This window comes from Bidens hawaiensis, unplaced genomic scaffold, assembly GCF_021521415.1.
Source record: "Bidens hawaiensis isolate Kalapana, Puna unplaced genomic scaffold, B.hawaiensis_p1.1 tig00042692_1, whole genome shotgun sequence".
NCBI lineage: Eukaryota > Viridiplantae > Streptophyta > Magnoliopsida > Asterales > Asteraceae > Bidens > Bidens hawaiensis.
Window position 1 is genome coordinate 26186 of NW_027505795.1, and position 22662 is coordinate 48847.

Consider the following 22662-nt stretch of genomic DNA (forward strand, 5'->3'; position numbering starts at 1 on the left):
TTTTTCTATATTTGTTTTGATCTTTTTGGACGTTTGTTACTTGATTAGACACGAGTATTATATAATAGGATAACTAGGGTATATTCTGACTTCGCCAGATTTTTAATAATAATATATAATATGAAGTTTAAGTCCAGTCTGCGATGCCCGCATATAATATATATATATATATATGTGTGTGAATCTCGGGTGAACAAAAGTAAAATTGCAATAATTTTAACGTTATTTTACTAACCTTGTGAAAATAACGTTAAAAATGTCGAAAGGTTAATCAAGCATCATGTGATGGCGTTGATAGTCGAAAGACAAGGGTACATGCACCAATCGGCCGGTGTCCTAACGGTTGGGTGTTATGTGTCTTATGTTTAAGGCTTGATACAAAACTACTATCGAGCCAGGAACAGGAGTCTCACCGGAAGCAGCCTCCCTATTTCTATGGGTAGAGGTAAGGATGTCTACATCTTACCCTCCTCAGACCCTATCATAGCTTTGTTATTGATGGGATTTACTGAGTACGATAATAATGATAAAGAGTATGAAAAACCTTCGGTTTTCATTAACTTTTAGCAAATGTAAAAGTATATGTATTCATTGTGCATATTGATATTTTATGCATGAAAATTATAAGGGTACCATAAAAGAGTTAAAAGGGTGTCCAAATGTTTAGCAAGTACTAAAGTAGTTTATAAAGAAGCCAACATGTTTAGCAAGCATCATTGATGGGTTATACTCCCACACCTACACATGAGAATAGTGCAAATCCATTTCGTGCCACTTGAACAAAGCAAACTCGTGTGTCCACAATTTGCGAGCCGAGCACATATGCTGAAACAAAACTCTCAGGCTGACGCAAACCAGGTTTTGTTTCAACCCATACATTGCTAGTTTGTTACATCTGCCCACTTACAACGAAAAATGTTTTGACCACTCTTGTAACTGTCAATAAACATTCAAACTGCATATTCCAAGCACTTAATGCAACTTGATGACTATTTCGGCTATAAAATTGGGCTCACAGGTACAGTTTCTACACCACAAATATACATCACCATTGTGAAACCACTTGATGCGTTCTTCCTCGGTCCACCAAATCAGCACAAAACTAACCTAATCACAAAATAAATAAAGCAATTGCTTGAGACATGGTAACACTAACATATCAAAAACTTGTACCATAATAAAAATAAGAACCAACCGTTATTTATTGTAGAGACGCTTCAGATTCTTCTTCAATCTGATAAAGTTTGATGTCACAAAGTTTACCTCCAGCTTCATCAGCAAAACTGATTTTCTTCTTTTCTTTTTCAAGAGGCTTGTCCTAATTTATGTTTCCCAACACAGGATCACCAGAAGCCGGAGTGTTATTATCCTCATTCAGTTTCTGCCCCTATTACATGAAGAATAACATAAGATAAGTTGTATACAGATTACACTTTAACCCATTTAACCAGTTTACCAGTTCTACTTATTTGACCCATTTAACCAGTTCTACCCAAGTTGACCCGTTAAACTCACTCTACCCAAGTTGATCCATTTAACCAGTCTTATCCAACTTGACCCGCTTAACCAAATTTACCCAATTTGACATGTTTAACCGGTTCTACCCAATTTGTCCATATAATACAACACAAGTTGATCCCTTTATATATAAGAAATTAAAAGAGACAGTTAACACTTTATTTTTAAAACAAGCTGAGAACTGCTTTCTAAAATTAATCTTAGCAAGTTTCATACTTCTTGATATTTCAAATAAAACTATTTCAGACTTGAGAGCTATAATTTAAAATAATATAGAAATGTTTACAATAAAAAAAAAACAAACCATGATTTTACAGAAACGGTTGCAGTCTCTAGCCATCATAGATAACCATTTTTTTGCTGTTTCTTCAGTTTTTGTTGCACTCTTGATTACTGATTTCACCTGCAAGATCTACAAAACCAGATATCAAGGATTGAACATAAATGTGTGTCATGTACATTAACAAAGAAAATTTGCCAATTTCAGTTCTTAAGTACCTCGTCAGCCTCATTTTTCAAGGAAGTCGATCGATAAGCTTCAAAGAGCATTTTCTCTTCTACAATAGTCTTCATTGAATTTAATTCACTCATTAGCTTTGATGTAAGAGACTCAATATCGTGCATTTGTCTCTGTGAAAATGCAATAGCACTCTCTGAACACCCTTCAATAGAAGTACGCCCTGAGCTAAAACGCGGAAGTGAACGACATAAACGGGGCCCATCAAGACAGCCTTTGGATGCATTGCCTTTTTTGGTAGGAGACCCCTTTTTGATACTTCTAGGTTTCTTAAACACATGTTTGGAGCTCAAAGCAGCTTTGTTCTGAATAAGTTGTGAAGCCTGTTGAGAATGTAAATTTGATTCGGTATCCTCAACATCTGATTTAGTTGATAAAAACTTGTTCTCGGCTTGTTCTCCAAAGTTCAGTTTCTCCTTGCATTCTGAAAAATAAACATTAAATTTGATATACCATGTGATATTAAAGGTAAAAGAACATGTAAGAGTATTGTGTCTATTGGCTTACTGAAATAATCCATGTCATCTAATGACTCTACAGTTTTAATAGCCTGACAAAGCTTTTCCTGAGAGTTTGGAGAAATAAACTGTGGAAAACACGCATGGTAATCCTGTTTCATGATAAAAATAAACCATTTGTTTATGAACTTATTATTTATACCTTTCTTGTCAAAGGAAGCCTCTCAGGTTGTCGAATCTCTGGTTTTTTATCACTATAATCCAACTTCACTTCTGAATCAGCACTTGCAGGGACAGTTGATATCAGCTCCTGAATAAGGGAAATGCCCTTGGAAACTAAAGATATGTTATCAGAACTTGAATTTGAATCTGCAGCGGTATTCTTTGATGGTAAACTTTCATTCTCCTCAGAAATAGATGATTTGGCATCCATGGACACCACATCTTCATTGTGTTCATCATTAATTGTTGGAGTTAAATCTTGAACAGCAGAGATGTAATCAAGTTGCTCAGGTGTCTGCTGAAGATAGAGTTCACTTTGAGCGCAATCGGTATTCATTGATGCTATTGCTAACCTTTCATTCTCCTCAATAATAGGTGCTTTGGCATCCATGGAAACCACATCTTCATTGTGTTCATCATCAAGTATTATAGTTGAATCTTGAACAGCAGAAATGCAATCAACTTGCTTAGGTGACTGCTGAAGATAGAGTTCACTTTGAGAGCAATCAGACGCTATAGTTTCTTCATTATCCATCTCCATGTTCTTGATGTCATCCAAACTATCAAAGAAAGCTTCGTTAAGTTCACACTTTTCACCTTCCTCAGAAACAGTTAGTTTGGCCTCCATGGAGACCACATCTTCATCATGATCACCAACATCTACCGTTGGATCAGAATCTTGAGCAACAGAGATGTGATCGGCTTGCTGAGGTGTCTGCTGCAAGTAGAATTGACTTTGAGAGCAATCAGATTCGTTTACTGTTGACTCTTTATACAAAGAATCATTGGTCGGGGAGCTTAGAACTAATGGCGGTTGGTTCACACTTTCTATAGTTTCCTCATCGCCCATCTCCATGATGTCATCCAAACTATCAAATATAGCTTCATTGCGTTCACATTTTTCTCCTTCATTTGTAAATGATTTTGATTTCCCTCTTGTTGAATCATAACTGCTTTCAAAATACTCAACTTCAGGAACTTCAACTTTGACCTTAACAAATTCTTCACTTGGTTCAGATGTAACTAACTGAGTCTTTCTAGAAGACACCCTTTTGGACTGTGAACTTTTTGAACCCTTGATTCTAAACTTACACAGTGGTTCAGTGAGATCACAATCATCATCCTCTGCTTTTGGGGTCAGAAGAACAGACTCTGAAGCTTTCCTTTTCTTCTTTTTAAGCTTTTTCTTAATTTGTGACAATGTAAGTTCTTCAAGACGATTATCTTTTGATGGAAAACTGGTTTCATACTCTTCAACAACATAACTGTTTCCTTCGCTTGTTTCTCTATCCGCCAACTGCGGAGATGCATTTTCAGCATCTGAAAGTTGATATATTTCTTCTAGCTCTTTGAACTTGGGACTTGGTCTTCCACGTGTATCCATGTTGTGAACCTTTCTCACTACGCCATTATTAATACATGAAATATAATGAGATGAACTGCAGCCTCTTAAAGCCATTATTGGCAATCAACCCAACACACTCTTTAGAGTATTACTCAAACTTTTACTGTGCTATATATTACGAAACGTCCAAAAAAAGACACCTGATAGAATTAAACAATGACTTCATAAATAAAAAAGGTAAACAATGACTTCAAAATTGCACTAATTTTGACGTTATTTTACTAATTTTGTGAAAATAACGTTAAAAGTGATGGAAGGTTAATCAGGCATCATGTGGTGGCGTTGATAGCCGAAAGATAAGGGTACATGCACCAATCAGCCGGCGTCCCGATGATTGAGTGCTATGTGCCTTATGTAATATGTCCAAGGCTTGATGCAAAACTACTATCGAGCCGGGGGTCTCACCGGAAGCAGCCTCTCTATCCCCATGGGGTAGAGGTAAGGCTGTCTACATCTTACCCTCCTCAGACCCTACCATAGCTTTGCTATTGGTGGGATATACTGAGTACGATGATGATGATGATGATGATGATGATGATGATGATGATGAAAGTTTTAAGCATGTGAAGCAACTAAGCATCAAAGTTTAGCAAAAATACCAAAAACTTATCAATGTTAGTTAACCTTTATACAACAATTTATAAATCAAAACACTGGCAGTGTGCTTCAAGTTAGAACAACATGTGATAAGCCAAACACAATACACCTTTAAGATCAAAAACCCAAAGCTAACACTCAAAAATCAAATACTGGCACAGTAACAGCACCTATTTAACTAATAATCATAAGTCGAGATATCATACTCCAACCTACAAAATTCATAAAAGTACGCTAACTATCTCATCAACTTAGATGCAACAATATTAAATTCATAAAAAAATGAATGATCGGGCTAACGAACTGACAATGTCACGTATTAAACAAACCCAATCCTGAAGATAACCAAATAATGCTCAAATAAATACCAGTTTGCATACTAGTAATAACAAGACTCCATAAATGTACGTAACTATCTCATCAACTTAGATGCAGTTTAATAACCAATGTTATAAAAATAAAAAAATCGTCGACTAGCCAGTAATCGAAAGTCAACTGACTAAATTTTAGCTAACTGACCAAATTAGTCGCTGATTGGCCAAATTACCCCTAATCGAATCTAACCAGACCAAATCGCCAGTCAATATTGACCAAACTCTGTAAATTACATGTTTACATATAACAATGTGTTTACAAATAAAAATTCCAATCGGATTAGTCGGTAAACACTGGTAATAACATGAATCTGACAAATCTAAATCAGAGACTTAACAAAACCACAAGTAATTAGAAGCAAATAAGTTCCGTATACCAATTATTCGAATTCGATATAAACCTCTATCAATTAAACAGCATTAACCTAAACCAGATAAACAGAAACCCTAATTACAAGACAAATCAATACAGATCTAAAGTACGTGGCAAATTATCGAATAAACTTATGTAATAAGCAACGGATTGAAATTTTCTGAAGAGGATTTTGCAAATTATTACCTGGATTATAGATGGTGGTTTGTGATTTCAGCTGGAAGTGAAGTAAGATGGCAGATGTGGTTGGGCGGTGGAGACGAGGGAAGGAATATATTTGGATTAGATCTGCCGCCAACGGGCCAACACGTTTGGCGGCAACTAGGGTTTGAATTGGCAGACCAGACCAGACCAGAGCAGACCAGACCAGACCAAATATATTGTATTTATGGGCTCTGTGGTGGCGGTGGCACGGTAATTTTGTCTAACGTTGGGGTTCTTTTTGGAGGGTAAACGTGGTCCTCGTTTTTCTATACTATATATAATACATCAAACAAGGGCAAATTAAGACATTCATTTTTAAGTAATTTACAACACTTAAAGCATGAGGTACATGTGTTACTAAGGGGGTGTTTGGTAGAGGGAATTGAGGGGTGATAAATGGAATTGGAAAGAATTCTCTTGTTTGTTTATGAAAGAAAGAGGTGAGAAATGGAAATAAAGCATTTCCATTTCTCTGATTTTGTTTCTCTAACAAAAGCGGAGAATTGGATTTCTCTGGGTTTCATTTCTCTCATTTTCCCACTACCTCTCTCTTTCTCTTTTTCTCTCTCTACGCAAATCCTCTGTCCACAGCTCCAATGGCCGACGGCGTAAGCACCTACCATAGCGGCGGAGCCGGCGGCAAGTTCCGAAAGAAACCTAGCCGCCGTAGTTCTCACGCCACGCCGTACGATCGGCCTCCAACTGCAATCAGAAACAATAATAATAATAATAACAATAATAATAATTACTCTAGCCTATTAGCGAAGCTTGTGGACCCTGCGTCTAGACTGTTATACGCTGGTGCTGATAGGTTGTTTGGCGTGTTTCGTAAGCGGCTTAATTCTCAACCTGCACAACGTTTGACAGGTTAAAAGCTTTTCTCGATCAGGTATTTAGGTTAGGGTTAATTGAATTTGGATGTGGAATTAAGTTAATTGATTTTGTGTATGATTGTGCTGGATTAGATGTGGCTGTTTATGTTGATTGCTGAATGCTGATTATGTTTATTTGCTTAAGAAGTTAGGGTTTATTTGACTGCATTTGTTAATATATTGTGAAAGGGTTTATTTTTAGTGCCAGTTGATAATAGTTATAGTATTATGGTGGATTGATTTGTTATTGTTTATTACAATGGTTTATATCTGGTTAGGTTTTAAGAAAAGGTGTGTTTTTAATCATATAGGGTATACATTTACATTTGAAATCTTCACAACGTGTGCCAGGTTAAAAGCTTTTTTCGATTAATAGGGTTAATTTATTATGTGGAGGAATTTGGTTAATTGATTTTTGTGTGCGACTGTTGTTGGAATTAGATGTGGTCTTGTATGGTTTATTGGTTGTTTATGTTGATATGCTTATGGTTCATCTGACTGTATTTGTTACCTTGTAAAATAGCATATTTTTGGTGCCACTTTATAGTAATTCTATCATCATGGTGGATTGTTTTGTTATTGTATGTTTACATTGGCTTATGTTTGTTTTGGTTTTAGAAAGAAAGTGTTGTTTTAACTGTAGGGGTATACGTTTAGATTTGATTTGAGTGGGTGTAGTTTTGCTATAGTTGAGGAGCTGCTATTAGATGAAATCTTCAGTTGGTTAGATTTAAGAGGAGATTTGTTTCATATATGAGAATTGGGAAAATTTTTGCTGTTAATACTAAGTTTGTTGTTATGTTTGTGAATGTTCTTTAAAATCACCAGGGGTATGTACTTTGTAGGTTTCTGTATATGTGATAATGGAATGTGTCCCATACAATCATACATCATATTGCGTAGATTTTGTTTCACGTATGTATTATATCTCACAGCATAAATGATGATTGTCTGGTTGTCTTTTGTGTTCATTATGTTCAGCTTTGTAAGCTTGCCATTGAGTCAAAAGCGACAGACGGGTAAATTAAGTTGACATAGAAATATAGGTTTTCAGTAAGTTTGGTTATAAGAAAAGGCATCTGTAATTATGTATGTATTCTAGCCAAACCATGCTTGACTATCGTCATGAAAAAACTTTTTTTTTGTTTCACTTTTGTTAAGAGCCTGTAATTAAGTATCTAGCTTACAGGACTGTTTATGAATGTGACTGTCTTGTGTTGACTATAAATAAAATGTTGATATCATTGCCATTGATTTGGTAATGGCTAAGCCAATAAGTTCATAACCCACAGTAGAGGTTACAACATCGTTGGGGGATATAAAATCTAAGTTATATGGACTTCATTGTTGCTTAAAATTTTAACTGAAACATAGCAGGGTTATTGTTCAAAAAGCTGACATTAATTTCATTCACATTGCAAAAGTTTTTAAATTATGTATTACTACGAATCACAAAGTATGTATCAGCCAATAAGATTAGACAAATTTTAATTATAGTGTTAGTTATATTTATTATGGACAACCAATCAAGTTTTTATTTTTACCTTGCTGCTACCTGTTTTTTAAAATATATTTATGGTTTTTTAATTCTTTCTATGTTCCTTACTAAGGCTTTACTGTGACCAGGGACTAATGAAGACCCAAGGAACGTGTCTCAGGAAGCCGCTGTAAATGTAAGTTTATTATTTTCCATATCACATTTTTTCCCCCAAAAGTTACTTTTGCTTTGTTGTTAATAGATACCCTTTTCATCATATCATGCTTCGAAAACTGATGCATTTACAAGTGGGACATTGATCAAACATGTAGTAGAGAGGGAGACTGTGAACTTTGATGCTGCAATTTCTACACCTGTTGTCATTGCAAGAGTAAGTTGTATTATTTTGCTTGTGGTTATTTGTTTTAGTTTTGAAATTCATCTGTAATTGGATCATCACAGGCCTTTGAAGATGATGTGGCTTCACCTGCTGAGCTGGCAAAGGCCTATATGGGGACTAGGCCTACAAAACTATCACCAATTGCGTTGACAATAGAAGAGAAAATTGAGATGGTCGAGTTGTATACCGATGGTTCAATGGGATAGTTGTGTACGGTTGAAGTATGTTTTGTATGTGAATTGGTTTTAACTATGGTTGATGTTTTTTGCTTAAAAACTATGTTTTGTATGTGAATTGGTTTGATCAATGCATATTTTGGTTGGAATTTATGCATCTTTTTATATGTTTTTTATTTTTAATAAATATTTGTTATGAAAAAAATACTTGTGCTAATGATAAAGTTGATATAATTCTCTGTTTATTTTCTATGTACCAAACAAGAGAAACGATTCTCAGCTATATTTCTCAACTGAAATCTCTGTACTACCAAACAGAACAGTCAATTCTCATTCTCCAGACCAATTCCATTTCTCTGCAATTCCATTTCTCTATTCCATTTCTCTACAATTCCATTCTCTGTACCAAACACCCCCTAAGGGTAAACATGTCTTTTAAACACAATCCATTTAACTTACAAGTTTGGTCCCTCATCTTTAACCATATTATGTTTTTAATTTAACTTATAAACTAACTTCCCACCCATTATTTTTAAAACGACTATAGCTTTTTCATACGTTAATATTTTTATAAACAAATTGCACCGTAAAAACGAGCATTTTATTCTCTTTAATTTGGATATGATATTGTTGTAATTTTTTTTCATTTTAAATAAATTAATATGTTACGTAGGGGTGTTCAGTGTCGGTTTTGATGGTTTTTAAGTTAAACTTGTGAGTCCAACCGTTAATACTGATTTTTTGTCGTCCAAAACCAAACTCAACCATTGAAAGTTGAAACAGAATCGTTACTAACGGTTTAGTTCCAGTTTGGTTTCACAGTTTAAACTTTAATAATAAATTTAGTTTAAAATAACTAATAATTGAAATGTACCATCAATTTTGACTAAAAACCAAAATAATATGATACTTGAGATGAATATAAATAAAAAATGATAATTTTAGCCACATAAATGGTAAATAGTAATGGAAGAGCTAAGACGTGAAATAATAACAACAAATATTACAAAAGGAATCATATTGCAATTAGGTTAATTAACAGTCTTTTCTGGTTTCATATGGCCGGGTGCCGATATAAACCGCGAACCAACCATTCACTACGTTTTGAAATTTTGAAACCGACCAACAAATCGAAAGTAAAAAAGAAAAAGAAAAAAGAAGTCAAACCAATGATCGATTTAAATGATTTCAAGATTTTAACCGAACCATAAACACTTATATTTGTACGTGATTAACAGGTTCAAACACCCGCTGCATCGCGCGGGCACCCGTCTAGTTTTAACTTAAGTAAATCGTACTTTATTTATGTTAAATTACATTATTATTATTATTATTATTATTATTATACTGATTTATATTTGATTAAGATTTGCGCATGGTTTTATTATAATTTAGAAATTGGACTTAGAACCAACCTGTTCCGTTTCTTGTTGAGTTTATTTGCCTCTAAAATTTGTTTTTATGCAATTAAAAAAAGTGTTGTAATTTTTTTTTATAAATTAAAAGCTTAGTGTTTTTTAATAGGTCAATAACGGTACAAGATTCCAAATACATCACATGATATTAATGATGTGTCTGAGTTTGTGAGTCATTCGTTCAATTAGAACTTTTTTATTAGCAACTCAACCTTGAGTTGGTTGCCACAAGAGTAAAAAAAAAACAAAAAATAATTATTAGTTCATTAAAACATCTCGATCGGATCGGATCGGATCGTTCCGCCAACCCAAAAATGATGAATTTTTTAATTACAGTGAAAGACACTTTACAAGATGCTACTGGTTGACGACATAATTTTCTTTTTCTTTTTCTTTACGAACAATTAGATTTTTTGATAATATAGTTTTAGTTTAATAACCTTATTAAACTTTTATTAAAATCTAAAACATATTGTTTAGTTTTGTTTATGAACATTTTGATAAACATTTTATTAAAAAGGCAATACTTTTAAGAAAATGTATAAGATAGTTTTCTTTTTTTAACTTGAAAATAATTATTATGTTCGAAAAGAAATTAAATTGTTTGGGATTTATAAATCTTAAAACAGGGCCTTGATTAAGAAAACTTTATTTACAGAAAATCAATAATTTTTATTTATAATAAGTTTTATAGGATAAATTAAAAACTAAGTCATATATTTAATAAAAGGAACTTTGGATTTTAATAATCCCAACTTAATGCAGTTGGCCGATAATAATCCCAACTTTCACACTATTTGTTTTCATTGGACCTCCGCTAAAACCAAATTAACGACGTTAAGTTTTTTCCAAATTTCAAACTGATATTTTAGGGCTTTTGTTCGGAATGAGGATACGAGTCGATGATGTAAAACTTACCATCAAACGTTGGGTCCAAATGACTAAATGATGCTTCAATTCCGATGTTTAAACTTTTAATTAACAAAAATTAAACTGTTTAAAGCGCCATTTCGAGTTAAGTTTTACATAAGTCGATTCATATTCTCATTCTGATCAAAAGCCCTAAAATATCAATCTAAAATTTGAAAAAAACTTAACGTCGTTAAATTTTTTTTAACGGAGGTATAATGAAAACAAATAGTGTGATTATTAAAGTTGGAATTATTATCGGCCAACTGCACTAAGTTGGGATTATTAAAATCCAATTTTCCTTAATAAGAAAATGATTTAAGTTGGATTATAAATGAGAGTAAAAAGTAGGATTAGACTATTGCCACCAGCAACCCAACGACGGAATGGGTTGTCACATGGCCAAATAGAAAATAAAAAATTAATTATTTTATGGTTGATTCTCACAAACCGTTCATCAAAACAAACCAGCTTGTAAACTATTTTTATGGCATGTGTCATGCAATTATTAGTCTATGTTTTTTTATTCTTTTTTTTTGTTAATAGTTGATATAACATACAAATTGGTTTTTGTTTAATAACTTAAATTGTTAACTTTATAAAAAATCCAAAAACATAACCACATTTTTTTCTAAACATTTCGATATAAATTTTATTAAAAACGATGCCTTCCATAAATATGTATTTTTCCTTATTAATTTTCCGATGTAATATTATTTGTTGGTAAACTTACCATTAAAGTTTTATTTTCTATATATTTTAAATGATCATAAATTATATAACAAAAAAAGTTGGTTTAGGTTGGGGTTGGGAATGAGAATGAAAATTTAGATTGGGTTGTGTTGGGTTGTATTTGTTGATGATATATAAATTAGTTTTTTTATTAAAAGACTTGATTGAATTAGGTTGCTAATGGGACTTGTCTTAGGTTGTGTTGTGTATGTTAAGGAAGAGAGATTATATTTTATTAAATATTGGATTGGGTTAGTTTAAGATGAGTTAAGTTGAGAATAAATATGATCTTAATAGAAACCTGTCTCTTATATGATATAAAAAAAACTAAAGTGATATAGAAACTAATAAAGCTTGGTACTAGTGACACGAGGAATATGACCATTTGCTTTTGGATCGTTTGGTTAAGAGTTCTTATGAACTAATCTAAGGTACACAGTAAGAAATGGCGTGTTTTGTTATTATCAAGAATAAATGATCATTTTTCAAGTATAAAATTACTTTATCTTTCTATACACATCATATTGTGTTTATTTAGAGAGAAAATAATCTTCTGCAGGGAGGCGTTTTTAACGACTTGATACTCCTCTCTTATTGGTGGAGATTTCGCTCATTCGTTTTGCCCTCTGTGATAATGGTCCCTTTTGCCATAACTGTTTTATTCTCTAGAGGACAGATCGTCTGCCTTCTAGTATATTGTAAGGCATTATGTGTCGTCACCTGGCTTTTTTGGTCTTGCATCCAGTACTACTGTAAACAATATTAGTAATAATAAAAATATAAAAATGTGTTTTGTAGTTAAAATGAATGGAAATAAGAATTCCAATATGATAGATGTAATGATTTTTTGTAAATTTGTGAAAACCTTTAGGAAACATTGTTTGCCCCTATTTATTTTTTAATATTTGTTGGATTGGTTGTGAGTAGATGAGTGAGAAAACTGTAATGATAAATGTATAAAAAATATTACTTAATTGAACAAGAGAGAGAAATATAATATTTTTAGTGTAATTTTAAAGATAGGGATGAATAATGAGATAAGAATACTCTAAAGCATGATCATGGCGTTTGTTCTTAATCATTCCATCACATTCAAAAGTATTACCGGAGAAGATAATATACTAACTTTTTTTCCCACCAATATTAAGCATGTTCACCTTTGTTTGTTTAGTATGTATACTTATTACAACTTTCAATTTGTAAACTCGTCTTATTTTGTCAAAAATAAAGTTTGCCCAAACTATTTGCTAGCTAACTTAAAACAAACACTTAGTAAGTTAAGGAAATGCATTAAAAGTTTAAAACTCTTAATGATGTGAGTTTTCTTAGCTCAAATATGTTTTATCACAATAGTAATCATCATGCCTTCTTCAAGAGTTTAAATGTCTGAAAAAAAAATCCTTGTATGTCATAACGAGTATCGAAATATATATAAGCTATTTTTCTTTACTTTTTAAATTTAATTTGAGTCTTAGTGTTTAAATGGATTATGGATAAAAAAGGTTTTGAACCCAATGTATTTAAGCTAATTAAGATATTTACTTATTTTATAAAATAAGTTTTTACAAATATATATAAAAATATGTATATAAACAAAATTTGCCCCCCATAATTTACGTGTCTTGCCCGACCACCTGGCATGACCTACCCAAAGGGCCAGCCTTGGTAATCATATTGGGATGACAAATTTGAGTTAACAATTTGAACTAATACGTCATATATTTATTCATATCAAACACGTCTACTGTAATACGAACACACTTAAAAAAGTATAACATAAACACGACATCTATAATGTATTTACCTTAACAAATCAAACGAATTAACTAACTGTAATTAACTTGTAAATAAATGATTCATAAACGTGAAATGCTAATCTTACGTAAACAATCTAAGTCAGCCACACACGACCAATCTAATCAAACATTTAAAAGTTAAAACAAGTGAACTAAACAAGACTTATTAACCTTTTGAAACTCATATTTTGTACTGTATTAAAATGCTAGTCATCAAGGGTAGCCGTCATCAAACAAAAACAAATGGTCAGTTTTAGCGCCTTTTGTTACAAATTTCGAATAATTGCCGCCAAAATCCCTCATTTTTACTCCTCCCTCCATAAATTCAAAACTTCCTTTATCTTTTCACTTCACTCATTCAGATCCATTTTCCATATTCCATCTTCATTCAAAACCAAAACGGAAGACAATTCACCCACCGTTCCGGTCACTCGACAATCCGGCTCATTATCCAAATCATCATCTCGGGCTTCAAAACGGAGGTCTTCCACAAATCCGAGCACACCCGCAACACCATCTGATGCTCATAGCTTCCATCTCTTTGACGAAGACGCGGTTAATTTAGTGGATGATGATGTACAAGAGTTGGCTCGACCTCCCGGGAGAGGAAGGAAGAAAAATGGGAAAAATGTGGAGGGTTCCTCGTCAACACGAGCCGATGTGGGGGGCCGTGAAGAATTGGACCGACTATACGATGTGTTCAATCGTTTCGAAACCCAACAAGTGAAACTTTTGGCTACCCTCCGTGCTATCAATGACGCCAACGGACTGCTTGCCCACGTACTTGAAATGCGCCAAATGAAACGAGACTACGAGTCCCTCGTCTCACATGGGTCAACTGAAGATGCCGCATTATTGAATTGACGGCGAATACAAAAAATACGCGAATACAAAAAATATGCGAATTTTACAACCTATCAAAATAAATTTTAGTTTTATGGTTTCTTTTTTATGTATTTTTTTTATTTCGGTATTCCTTTTTGAATTCTAACTACTTTTAAACCTGAGTGTTATCTGGGTTTTGGACCCGCATTAGGTAAATTTGAAAATAATATGTTGGGTAAGCAATGTACAGGTAAAAAGATCAAATTAGACGATAGCAAGTTGACAATGTATAAGAAAGGAGTCGTGTGTTATGATAGATCCTGATCATTAAAACGTAAAAAAAACATGAAAACATTAAAACAAATTTTTGCATTTCATATTTTACAATTTTGGTACTATAACTTTCATAATCTTTTGTTAATTCATATAATAACTACATAATTAACCCTTATTCAAAACCAACTACCCCCATGACTTTTTAAAAATCCATAACTTTTTCACATGTTAATATATTTTTTAAAAAAATTACATCATAAAAACGAGCATTTTATTCTCTTTAATTTGAGTATCATATTGGTATATTTCTATAACTTTAAAAAATTAGCATATTATGTGATTATTGGTCAGGATCGGCAACAAGTCGAGTCAGAAAAGCCCGGGTCATGTGTAAGACCAGATTAGGGTCAAAACGAGTCAATGCAAAAAGGGTTAATTTAGTTCAGTTCACGTTGGTACAGTTTTGAGTCGAAAAGGGTCAAGTCATAATAGGTTTCGGATTAGAATAATGCATCGCGCGAGCACCCAGTTAGTTTTATTAAAAGCTCCAGCTATTCTACCAAACACATAAATATTTCTAAAAGCTACAGTTAACAGCTACCAGTTAGCAGCTTCCAGCTACAGCTACCAGCTAGTTTTGCCAAACATACTCGATAACTTGCACAAATTATCAAACAAATACAAATCACATAAATTGTAATGTGTCAGCAAACCTGAGTTTTTAGCGCCCTTTGTTACAAATTTCGAATAATTGCCGCCAAATCCACCATTTTTGCTTTTACAAAACCTCCTTTATCTTTTCACTTATTCAGATCCATCTTTCAATCTCCATCTTCCTTCTAAACCAAAACCCTAACCATCTATCAATGGAAAGCGATGACGATTACGAGTCCTTTTCGATCCCCATTTCACCTTCACCTTCACCTAAACACCGAAGGCTCAAGCGCCTTAAAAAGTCAACGGATGTTGCTGTCAAGTCAACCACCGGTGAACCAGTACCCGAAGAAGCCCTAGAAGCTTCTGACATTCACACATTTGACGGTAACGGTAACGGAGATGAATTGTGCCCTAGGGTTAACGGTAACGACGATTCGAAGGTAAAGGAGTTGAGATCTTGTTACGATAATTTGACGGTAAAGGATGATTTGGAAATTGAAGATGATGACGTCACGGAAAAGGAATTGAGTTCTGGTGGTGATGAGGTTGTGAGAACAGATCGGAAGGAAACAAAGAGAGCATTGGATTTTGATGATGATGATGATGTTATTAATGTTAAGGTTAATGAGAGTGGAGTGGATCAATTGGCGGGAGATGGAGGGGATAATATAGATATGGAAGTCAGGGCAGATGAAGATGTGGAGAATAATGAGAAGAAAGGGAAGAAAAAGAGGCGAAAGAGTTCCGGTGACGGTGACGAACCGAAAGCGAAAACATCTTATTCTAGCAAAAGAAGGGAAGAGAAGGTAAACAGATTATTATTATTATTATTATTATTATTATTATTATTAAGTTTATTGCTTAATATTTGATTCATGGATTTGCAGGAAAGAAGAGCTTATCTTGACCAACTTCATGCTGAATCCCAGAGAATTTTAAGAGGTGATTGCATTAGGCTTTACTTAATTGGAATTTGGATTTTAATAATTCAAACTATCACTCATTGGCTGATAATAATTATTACGTTAAGGGCTATCCAAGTAGCATAAAAATCATAATTTTACAATTGATTTATATACGATTTCTACTCATTTTATGCGTGTATGGTTTTCTATTTAGTTCATAGTTATTATTGTGAGCGAAATCGGATGTAAATTAATGTTAATTATGTTACTGGATTGCCCATGGCTATGAAAGTTAAAGTTTGGACTACTAGTACATAAATTGATGGTATGGATTATTATCGGTCAGTGTATCATAGTTTGGAATTTGGATTATTAAAATCCAATTTGTTGATTATGTATAATTTGTTGATTATTCTGATTAGATTATTTATACATCTCTATTGTTAGAAACTAGAGGTGTTTCTTTTAAGCCAGTGCCACTTGTTCAAAAGCCCATATCATCTATTTTGGAGAAAATAAGACAAAGGAAGCTTGAGATGTCAAAGAAGTGAGTATTAACCTTGTTTTGCTGTATTTTGATAGATATGGGTTATGCATCTGGTTGTATTCAATCTTTTTTTTGTTTTTTTTTAATTGTTAGGTTTAACCAGTCAAACAACGATGATTTTGACAAGGAAGGTGATAAATATGATGTGAAAGATCAGCCGGAGAGTGTAGAAAAAGAAGTTAATGATTTATCTGAATCTGTGAAAGAGGACAACGTTTCAAATGTCATGAATGTAGATCATGTATCAGATGATGATGGTACGGATGAACCTGATCTATGTAAAGAACCGAAAAGTGACGTCAATGCTTGTTCACAGAAGGTATGCATAGATGATAGAACTGTCCAAATAGCATGTGGCTCAAAATTCGTATGAATCTTCTTCATTTGTAAATGTGCCTAGCCTAGCTGAGCCATCTTGGTTTGTAAACAAGCTGCGCTTGAGCCAAGATTGGCTTGCTCATTGGCTAGCTTGTCTGGCTTAAATTAACCTGAACTTTTAACATTTTCTAGCCCAAGTAAACGATATTCACTCTTTTAAGCTCAGTTGTCCACCATTATTCGATCTAACTAAGCCAAAACAAAGCCGATACCAAGCTGTGTCATTTTTTTAAAACCAAGCTAAACTGAGCTAAGTCGAGCTAGGCTTGATTATAAATTGAGCCCTGCTTTAGCTCAAGATTTTAGCTTGGTTTTAAATCTGAGCTGAGCTTGAGCATGCCTTGATATGGCTTGGCTTGTGAACAACTCTAGGTATGCTGTTATGAATGGCTATACTGTGCTATGCTAGTAATCATAAAACAGACATATTGCTCGCACTATGATTAGTTGATACAAATTGATAAGTTCCTATACAAGAACACAGATATCAAGATTATAAGTTTCAGTATTTTCATATCGACTTGATTTTGATGCCTATATAAATTATGTGGATTTCATCTCATAATGGACGGACTAAGGATCTAAAAACCTGTGCTTGGGATTGAACTTTGTTCAATATCCACCAGTAGGCTCTGTGTGACAAATTCTTTTATGAAAATTCTTATAATTATTTCAAAAGTCACTAGAATCTATACTTGTTGTGAACATTGTTTGATTATATTAGATTTGATTATATTAGAAACATACAAAGTTGATTATATTCATAAAGTTAGAATGATAGTTGTCAACTGACTGAGTTAAATAAAGACGTCTCATTTCATGCTTCTACAGGATTTGGATGTGGATCCTACACCTGCTATACGTGCCCCAGTTGATGATACTCAGGTTTCTTTAAACTTACACCTTTTCCAAATTATTACTCTTTCTTGTCTATGTACATTCAGTTACCTTGTTTACTGTAGGAACTTTTTGGTGACACTCAAACTAGTGATGGTAAAGAATCTGAAAATGAAGAGTCTTGTGAGCATGATTCTAGTTCTCAAGAAGAAGAAATGGGACCTTCGTTGTTAACTATGAAGTTAAAGTTTGATTCTGTTCCTGATGATACGTAAGTTTGACATGATGGTCAATTGTTAAAATGTGTTTGGATTTGAATATTTGATTGACCAGAACAAAGTTTTTTGGTCCAAGATCTTTGTTTCCCTTGTAGATTGTTCTCGTGTCTAATATGATTTTAAAGTTTCTTTTTGCAACTTTTGTTTTTACACATTTGATTTCTTTAATTTTGCAGTTGTGATGAAGAAGAAAATGACAAAGAGAATGTTGACCCACATGTTCAAGAGCACCCTTCTAGAGGCGATCATGCAAAAGCATTTCTTGACGATGAGGCTGAGGAAGAAGACGATGGTGACAATGATAGAATGGTGTTTGGAGATGATGATGAAGATGAGGATGAGGATGAAGATGAAGATGACATTGAGGAGCTCAATAAGATGATAGCAACTGGTTATAAAGAAAGACCAATTGATTTAGAAACTCGGAATGAACTACATCAAAAATGGCTTGAAGAAAAAGATGCAGCTGGAACTGATGATCTTTTGAGAAGATTAAATGTTACTTCTAAACTTAAAGAAGCATCTTTACTTGATGATGATGAAGGCGAAGAGGATGTAGAAATGAATGATAATGGTAATGATGATATCGATAATGGTGATGAGGATGATGTTGATGTTCATGAAGATGAAAATGTGGAACGACCGCGTCGAATGAATTTAAAAAAAGCAAAAGAAATGGTTGCTCAAATGTTTAATGATAAAGATGATGATTATTTTTCATCTGATGAAGAGGAAACAGAAAAGATACTTGTTAAAGAGCATCTGTGTAACAAAGATGTAAGTTATTTTCTTTTATTATCCTGCAACTCCCTTTTATGGTTTTTATTTTATGGGAAAGCCAACTAGACTAGAGTTGATTTCTTCTTTTATGCAATAACCCTTTTATGTTCTATAGTTTATATTAAGATTTAAATTTAAACTGTTGTTAAAACTAACACAGACGGAAAAGGGCAAATTGGTGTCACCTGTCGAAGATGAGGATTCACGAGAAGTTTTTGGTCTTATAAAGAAGCTAAACGAGGTTCCCGAGGGTAGGAAGAAGGCAAAAATAGCATGTAAGTGGTTAACTTAATTTGTGAATTTGAGTTGATACTAGATTATATAAAACACTTGCATTTGTTTTACTAAATACTTATTTTGCAGCACATGTTGATACAATACTTATAGGAGGTAACAACAACAGCTCTTCTAAGGTAAGTTAATGATATTGTTTAATGTCTGGTTTTCAAAAATAAAAAAAAAGTGATTTTCAATAATGTGTTTATGTGATGTTAATGCCAGTCGTCTTTCTTGAGTCGAATGTCGAACAATTCTGTTTCACTTCCTTCCAAGCAAGGAGGATCAGGTGGCGTCCGGTCTTTTATATTTGGAAGAGATGACAGCAATAGCCGAAGTTCAATCTTGAATTCAGAGGACACATCAGATGCAATTGTAAGTTTAACAAATATTATTCAAGTTATAATAAGAGAGATCATTTCATTATATTCAACTGGTTCTGTTCTCATAAGCACATGCACATCCAAATATTATCTCTGACAACATAGTTTTATTACATTTGATTATGTAACTTCAGTTATTTATTACAAATGATCAATATTAAAGCACATAACTTGATTAGGGGCTGTTTAAAATAACATGTAAAGGTATGAAAAAAATATGACAAACTTGTAAATTCTTTTGTTTATAAATATTGCATTATTTGCATGTTAAAAGTTATTTTTAGTCTTTTACGTATCAATGTGTAAAATAAATTACTAGCCGGGCTGACCCATTTAACTTTGAGACTGAGCCCAACCTGGCTTGAATCTGCTCGTTTATAGTCTTAATCTCTAGGCTCCGGTTTTAGAAATAGGGCCTGAAATGAACCTGACTCGAATCTGCTCGAGTTTAGTTGGGCTAGTGCCTGGCCTAGCTCGATTACATCTCTACATGACTACATATGATTGCATGATGAATTTTAACTTTTAAGTTATTGCTTATAACACGCAGGCATCAAGTGAAATGCAACCTAAAAAGGTTACAACAAAATACAGAAGCTCACAGTCACAAGGCAGATCAAGCACACAAAGCACAAACCTTGTTTCTGAAAGCAGTAGCACTTCATTCTTTGAGATATTGAATCAGTCTTCGCTGCAATCGAACGTTCATAATCAACATCATAAAATCGAGATTAGTCAATCTGTGTTTGCTTCTTTTAAGATCCCCAAGAAGCCGATAAAGATTCAAGGGAGGGTTTAATATTATTACATTTTAATTGTTTTTCTAGATGTTAATCATGGCAAATAAGATTAAGTGGTCTGTTTACTGATGGTTCTTATAATTTGCAAGTGTAGAATTACTGTTTTAGTTATTTGAGTTTGATGTTTGTTATTATATTTATGCACCAAATTAGTTTTTTTCAAAATCATGATAATATGTTGTTTCTTTACCTTTCCAATTAGCATGTAAACGATTTGAACGTGTAGTGACCATTAAATAAAAAAGCTTGTTTATGTTTGTTTATTTACTAAATGAACATGAATGCAACTTTTGTTCATTTAATCAAACGAGTGAACATGAACATATCAAGGGGTGTACACGGACCGGACCGGACCGGACGAGAGCATGTCCGTGTCCGTCCGTTAAGCTTTTAACGGACAAACGGACGGTTCACGAACACTCTACCGAACGAAAATTCTACCGAACGAAAATTCATGTCCTTGTCCGTCCATTAAGAAATTGAGTTTGTCCGTGTCCGTCCGTTAATATTTTAAACGGACGTTAACGGATAATAATGGACAAACGAACACTAATGGACATTAATAGACAAACAAACATGTGAACATTAATGAACAACGAACACTAATGGACAAATATAAACGGTTACATATTAACACCAAGCATAAATCTAAACAACTTCACATACAAATTAGAAATTACACCATATAACATCCAAATATACTTAACACTTAATATATTAACATAAAGTGGATCACTATAATATAAGAGACATCAAACATGTGTAGTAATATAAAAGTGTTATTAATAACACTAGAAATTTCACAGTTAAATTACAATACTGGATAGATATAAACACTAACGATACTGGGCGGACATTACCGGACGTAATCGGGCGAACGTACCGGACGTTCACGAACACTATCGAACGGATTTGGCCCTTGTCCGTGTTCGTCCGTTAAGCTTACCGAACGAAATTTTTGTGTCCATGTCCGGTTCGTTTATTAAACGGACGAACATAAACGAACTTCTTGCCGAATGGACGCCCGGACGTCCGTCGGACATCCGGTTCGCTTACAGCCCTAAACATATGCTTTGTTGATTTGGTTATCTGCTTGGATGTTCATTCACATTTTGATTAAATAATGTTCGCTTATATTTGTTTGTGTTCATTTATGTTCACCATTTGTTTAGACCTCAAAATATTAACAAACTAGCAAAAATGGACACGATCAAAAAATATGTTTGACTTACTGACTGTTTGATTAAAATTAAATGGATGAGTATGAATGTTTTGTTCCTGTTCATTCAATTCAATTAAATGCCAACTCCCAAGTCGCAATCATTCAATTTTATATATTGCTATTTTTATTTCGTTTTGTTTTTCTTTTTCATTTATGTATTTTCATCTAAATATCTTTACCTTCTAATAATTTTCTTAATATCTTAATTAAAAAAAGCTATATTAAAAGCATTTTAACTCTTTCATTTAAAACTGGTTTTGTTATATATTTTTTGACTTAGTGACTTAATTCTTTATGCCCTTGATGGGCTTTTGATATTTCCCTTACTTTCTCACGATTGAAACAATTTTTTTTCATAGTTTTTCAAAATAATAAAAACAGGTAAAGATTCAAATCTTATTATACTAACTTAACGCTAATGAAAATTGTGTATTGTTGATCTTTATGGTGGTTTATATTGTGATGTTTTAGTTGATATGCAACTTATCTTATCCTACTAACATAATTCTTGTCGTGAACCTTTTGATTGGAGAAACTTGAAGTCAAGTTCGAAGATCGTAGAGAAAGAGACGCGATAAACAAAAAGATAAAACGATACTAGTTTGAAAAAAGTAGCCTTGGAAGCATATTGTTAAAACGTTGGAATAAAAACGTTGGCGTACATATGAGTTCTATGTCAGTCAAATAAGGAGGAAACAACATGGGAGAACAGAAATGGAGGATCTTCAATGTGTAACAAACTTTGTTTTTGTTCTGGATGTAAATACCAACTGCTGGTTTAATGTGTCTGATGTAGTTAGTATCTTGTCATACCGTTTTGATGGTTAATGAAAATTGGTTGGTTGCAAAAAAGTAAAATAAAAAATAAAATATGTTGATGGACAATATTGCTCCAAAGTAAGTGTATAAAAGATACAGACTGATCCGGTAATGCATTTATTCTTCTTAATGTCATATCGATTAAACATCACTCAATTAAATGCCAATCAAGTCAATGGCCATCAAAAGGGTCCCTGAAAGTGTCCTCATTGCTATGACAATTTTCAATATGAC

The 22662-nt window shown here is 33.3% G+C and overlaps 2 protein-coding genes across 5 annotated transcripts; one reads left to right on the top strand and one right to left on the bottom strand.

Moving 5' to 3' along the window:
- Positions 1–933: 933 nt before the first annotated feature.
- LOC143615372 (uncharacterized) lies at positions 934–4252 on the bottom strand. 4 transcript variants are annotated; one of them, XM_077088512.1, is made up of 6 exons: positions 2696–4252; positions 2543–2621; positions 2017–2459; positions 1823–1921; positions 1196–1381; positions 934–1107 (listed from the first exon to the last, which is right to left on the bottom strand). In XM_077088512.1, the coding sequence occupies exons 1-5, from the start codon at positions 4172–4174 to the stop codon at positions 1319–1321; spliced, it is 2163 nt and encodes a 720-aa protein (XP_076944627.1). In that variant the 5' UTR covers positions 4175–4252; the 3' UTR covers positions 934–1107; positions 1196–1318. The 4 variants fall into 4 exon arrangements, with proteins under 4 accessions (XP_076944627.1, XP_076944626.1, XP_076944625.1 ...); XM_077088511.1 differs by having other exon boundaries at positions 1196–1387; XM_077088510.1 differs by having other exon boundaries at positions 1823–1930.
- Positions 4253–15412: 11160 nt separating this feature from the next.
- On the top strand, positions 15413–20507 carry LOC143615370 (uncharacterized). The gene is made up of 11 exons (XM_077088505.1): positions 15413–16009; positions 16091–16145; positions 16556–16655; positions 16749–16974; positions 17865–17918; positions 17996–18141; positions 18325–18925; positions 19089–19203; positions 19292–19341; positions 19430–19579; positions 20138–20507. The coding sequence occupies exons 1-11, from the start codon at positions 15413–15415 to the stop codon at positions 20384–20386; spliced, it is 2343 nt and encodes a 780-aa protein (XP_076944620.1). The 3' UTR covers positions 20387–20507.
- The last annotated feature ends 2155 nt before the right edge of the window (positions 20508–22662 follow it).

Coding starts and splice junctions, on each gene's coding strand:
- LOC143615370 (XM_077088505.1), top strand. CDS start 15,413: ATGGAAAGCGATGACGATTACGAGTCCTTTTCGATCCCCATTTCACCT. Junction 18,926..19,088: donor AGCATCTGTGTAACAAAGAT/GTAAGTTATTTT, acceptor AAACTAACACAG/ACGGAAAAGGGCAAATTGGT. Junction 19,580..20,137: donor AGGACACATCAGATGCAATT/GTAAGTTTAACA, acceptor TATAACACGCAG/GCATCAAGTGAAATGCAACC.
- LOC143615372 (XM_077088509.1), bottom strand. CDS start 4,174: ATGGCTTTAAGAGGCTGCAGTTCATCTCATTATATTTCATGTATTAAT. Junction 2,622..2,695: donor GGCTTCCTTTGACAAGAAAG/GTATAAATAATA, acceptor TGTTTTCCACAG/TTTATTTCTCCAAACTCTCA. Junction 1,931..2,016: donor TGAAAAATGAGGCTGACGAG/GTACTTAAGAAC, acceptor CTGGTTTTGTAG/ATCTTGCAGGTGAAATCAGT.